Here is a 3,460-nt window from a genome sequence, read left to right on the forward strand (position 1 = left end):
ATGCAATAACAGGAATAAGGTCTTTGACCATCATGACAAGTCTGTGTTCGTTTTTGGCAGCTGATGCAGGAGGCAGCCAAACAGCACGTGGTAATATTGATGCTGGCAGGATAGGAAGCCAAAATTCAGGGATGTACATGTGTCCCATTAATGTGCCCAGGGATGTATATTTTTTTTGACTCTGGCAGCTTGGGCTGTATTTCTGTTAAGCACATGTTCTGTGTTTTTTTTTTTTTTTTTTTTTTCCAAAGTCCATTTGTAAAGAGATACAGACTCTTTGTGCTAAGATTTAAGTATCATGTAATCGTAATGATTTTTTGGAAGCTGTTAAAATACTGCTTAATCCATTATGGTCAACTAATTACACTTGAAATTCCCTGCAAAGCTTTCCTTTTTAGGAAGGCTCTGTTGCTAGCAAAAGTTGTAAGAAAAAGGCCTTTTATGTTTCTTTACTAATCTAGAATTAAAGTAGTGGTGTTTGTTTTTTTTTTTTTTTTTTTTGAAATAAATGATTTCTAAAGTACATCTGCTTAGTAAGTTTGATTGCCAGAGTATGAGTCTGGAGCAAACAGATATATGGTTTATAAGCATCTTGTTTGAGGGGCTTATAGAAGGCTGTCAGATCTTGAACCATAGACATGCTACCATCTGCTGTACTTCCTCAGCCTCTTAGGAGGCTAAATATGCTGAATTTGGGTATGCATCATACATGGATGGAGACAGTCTTCCTTGTCTAGGAAAGATATTTCCTTTACCATGGCCAATGGACAACTGGCTTTGTCCTTACATTCCAAATCTCAATAATAATCTCTGAACAAGTGAGCATCTTGATTGAATATCACTGTGGTTGTATCCTTAATATTTTTAAACTGTAGAATCATAGTGTTCTGGGTTGGAAGTGGCCTTTAGAAGTTATCTAGAAGCAAGTTTTTGTCTATGAAGAATTTATCTTGGACCAACCCAACTAAATGATGTATATGTCTTTCTTGAAAACTGCAGATGCGTTCTTCAGTCGTTTCTTTGGAGCATGAGCTAGAGAGGTTAAAGGAGGAAATCAAAGAAGTTGAAACTGTACGTGCAGGTGTTTTTTTGTCTTTGAAGCTTTCTGTTACTTAAATGTGATTTTTTGACTTCTGTAAGTCTAGGCTTCCTAGGACTTCTCTGCTGCAAGCAGTGCAGCCTGTGCTACTGTTTAAGCTGGCTCTTCTGGCCAGTGTTTTTAAGAAGCAGAGGAGCTGGGTACTGGAAATTGTCCTGTTTTGTACTTGTGTGCTCACCCACTGGGGCTCTTTCCTGGTGAGACTGAGCAGTTTGATTGTTGACAGCCTTTGGTTTGATTCTTTTTATCTTTTTGAAGTGTAAGAGTTTTAAATCTGTGCTGTGCCATCACTGGGTTTGAAATGCTTTCTAGATATCATGGAATATTTGATAGAAATTTATAGCTAATTATATATTGAATGATACTATGAGAAAGTGTTGAAAGCATCTGTTTTAACTCTGTTTTTCTATTTCTAGCTTAAAAAAGAGAGAGAACATTTGGAAAGTGAACTAGAAAAGGCAGAAATAGAACGATCTACTTATGTTTCAGAAGTCAGAGAGGTAAACATAATTGACCCAACTGTTCTTTTGCTTTTGGTTACTAGTTGGCTGGCAAACTAATCTAATGCTTTAGCCCCTGTGGCTGAGGAGTTTATATGCTTGTGACCTTAGGGTAGAGCAACACGCTAATAACTGAGCAGAAGAAAAGTGGGCATCCTAAGGAGACAAATCCTAAAACTCTAAACTTCATTTCAGCTGAAAGATCTGTTGACTGAATTGCAGAAAAAGCTTGATGATTCATATTCTGAAGCAGTAAGACAGAATGAAGAGTTAAATTTGGTAAGAAGCTTGTTCTCTGCTGGGCACAAACTAGGCTCCCAGCATACTTATGAAGCGGAGACTTATTTCAAATCCTGTCTGTTCTGCTAACCTCTTCAGCTTGATATTTTTGTCCATTGCAATCATTTATGTAGTCTGACTTTTACAATTTGTCCCTTTCTATGCTCCTAACAATAGCATGTCTGGTTCTTAAGACTTTTTCCAAAGTCTGTACGACTTTTATTCCTGGAACTTCTTGAGAATCAGTGTGTTGCAGTGTCGAGGTGCAACAGCAGATACAATGGCCCTGGAGCAACAAAAGTTGTGCTCTCATGGGTTTAACTTGAGGATTTCCCTCTGGTGTTCTTATTTTTTTTTTTTTTTTTTTTTTTTTTCCTAAAGCTTTTGAGGATGCAATTGTAGTGTCTGTGCTCTGACTGTGCAAAGCCTTTTCCATCCTCCTCTGTGTGTACAGAAATTAGCCAAAACTGGTGTTAATTTAGAGCATCCAGCTGTTCTGCAGCTGGCATCCTAATGTGGCTGAATATCTGTGCTGGCTTGGTGTGTGCACTGTGCTACAGCATGTTTGGCTAGAAATGCTGTCCAGTCCAGCCAGTATCCTATGCCTGCTTTTCTCAAGAAGGAGTTGGATTAACCAAGGCCAGAGCTATAGACCTGGAGTTGCATGATTTTCCAGCTGGAGCCTTTTCTCTTCTCACCTGTTTCAGGGATGTGTTTAAGGCTGCAGGAGCAGTCAGATCTTTCCTCTGCTTGTGTTTGGTCAGTGCTTTCTTGCTTTTGAGCCAGAACTGAGGAAGGTTGTCTCTATCACCATGTCTTCATTCTGGTTCAGAGAAGTTGATGGGACAACTTGTTGCTGCAGGCTGAGCTGCTGATCTTACCAGGATACTGCCACTAATGTAACTGGGTTCAAATAGTTGATTTTTTTTAAAACCCCCACCACAATAACAATCTGCTTAAGTTAATAGTCTGCTTGGCAAGTTTAGTACAGCATTGATTAGCATCCTGCCTCAGCAACCACAGCCTCTCAGCTTGAAAGCAAGGCAAACGGGAATTGAATGCATATCCTGGAGTTAATCAGCAAACGCCAGCCTCTTGAGTGAGGCAACAATCTATTATGTCTGTAACAACAAGAGCTTAGAAAGCTGAGCTCCCTGCAAGGGCAGCTTGGCTCTGCAGTCTCATGGTGCTGTGCCCCATGGTAGGAGTGTGAGGAGGTAAACAACTGTCTTCATGCAGATGGCTCAGGAGTGCTGTCCGGTGTCTTGGGGTGGTTTTTGCAGTAGGCAGGAGGCTGAGGAGGAGAAATGATGGGATTTCAAAATGTTTCCCACCAATTTATAAGGTGAGCAAGGAGAGAAGCTCAAACTGCAGAGGAGCTCCACAGTCCTCCTCCAAAATGTAGACAACCAGCCTCCACCAGCCAAGGTGCTCCAAAGGGGGAAACCATCCGAGGGCGAGCCAAACACGACGTGTAAGTTTGGAATCAGTGGGGATTCAGGGCTCTGAGTAGCCTATTGTTCACTTCTTTAATCCCCTGCTGGCTCTGCAGAAGACTGGCAGGAGGAATAATGAACAATAA

General features: G+C 40.8%; 1 protein-coding gene across 1 annotated transcript in view; it reads left to right on the forward strand.

The window, feature by feature from the left end:
- Window positions 1–3,460, forward strand: part of KTN1 (kinectin 1 (kinesin receptor)) — a 55,039-nt gene that overhangs the window by 42,417 nt on the left and 9,162 nt on the right. Inside the window, exons 35-37 of the mRNA XM_008939335.1 lie at window positions 1,000–1,071; window positions 1,516–1,599; window positions 1,795–1,878. Of these exons, the coding sequence (XP_008937583.1) occupies window positions 1,000–1,071; window positions 1,516–1,599; window positions 1,795–1,878 (240 nt within the window). The remainder of the gene's footprint in view (window positions 1–999; window positions 1,072–1,515; window positions 1,600–1,794; window positions 1,879–3,460) is intronic.

Source organism: Merops nubicus, unplaced genomic scaffold (genome assembly GCF_000691845.1).
Source record: "Merops nubicus isolate BGI_N331 unplaced genomic scaffold, ASM69184v1 scaffold6150, whole genome shotgun sequence".
Classification (NCBI taxonomy): Eukaryota; Metazoa; Chordata; class Aves; order Coraciiformes; family Meropidae; genus Merops; species Merops nubicus.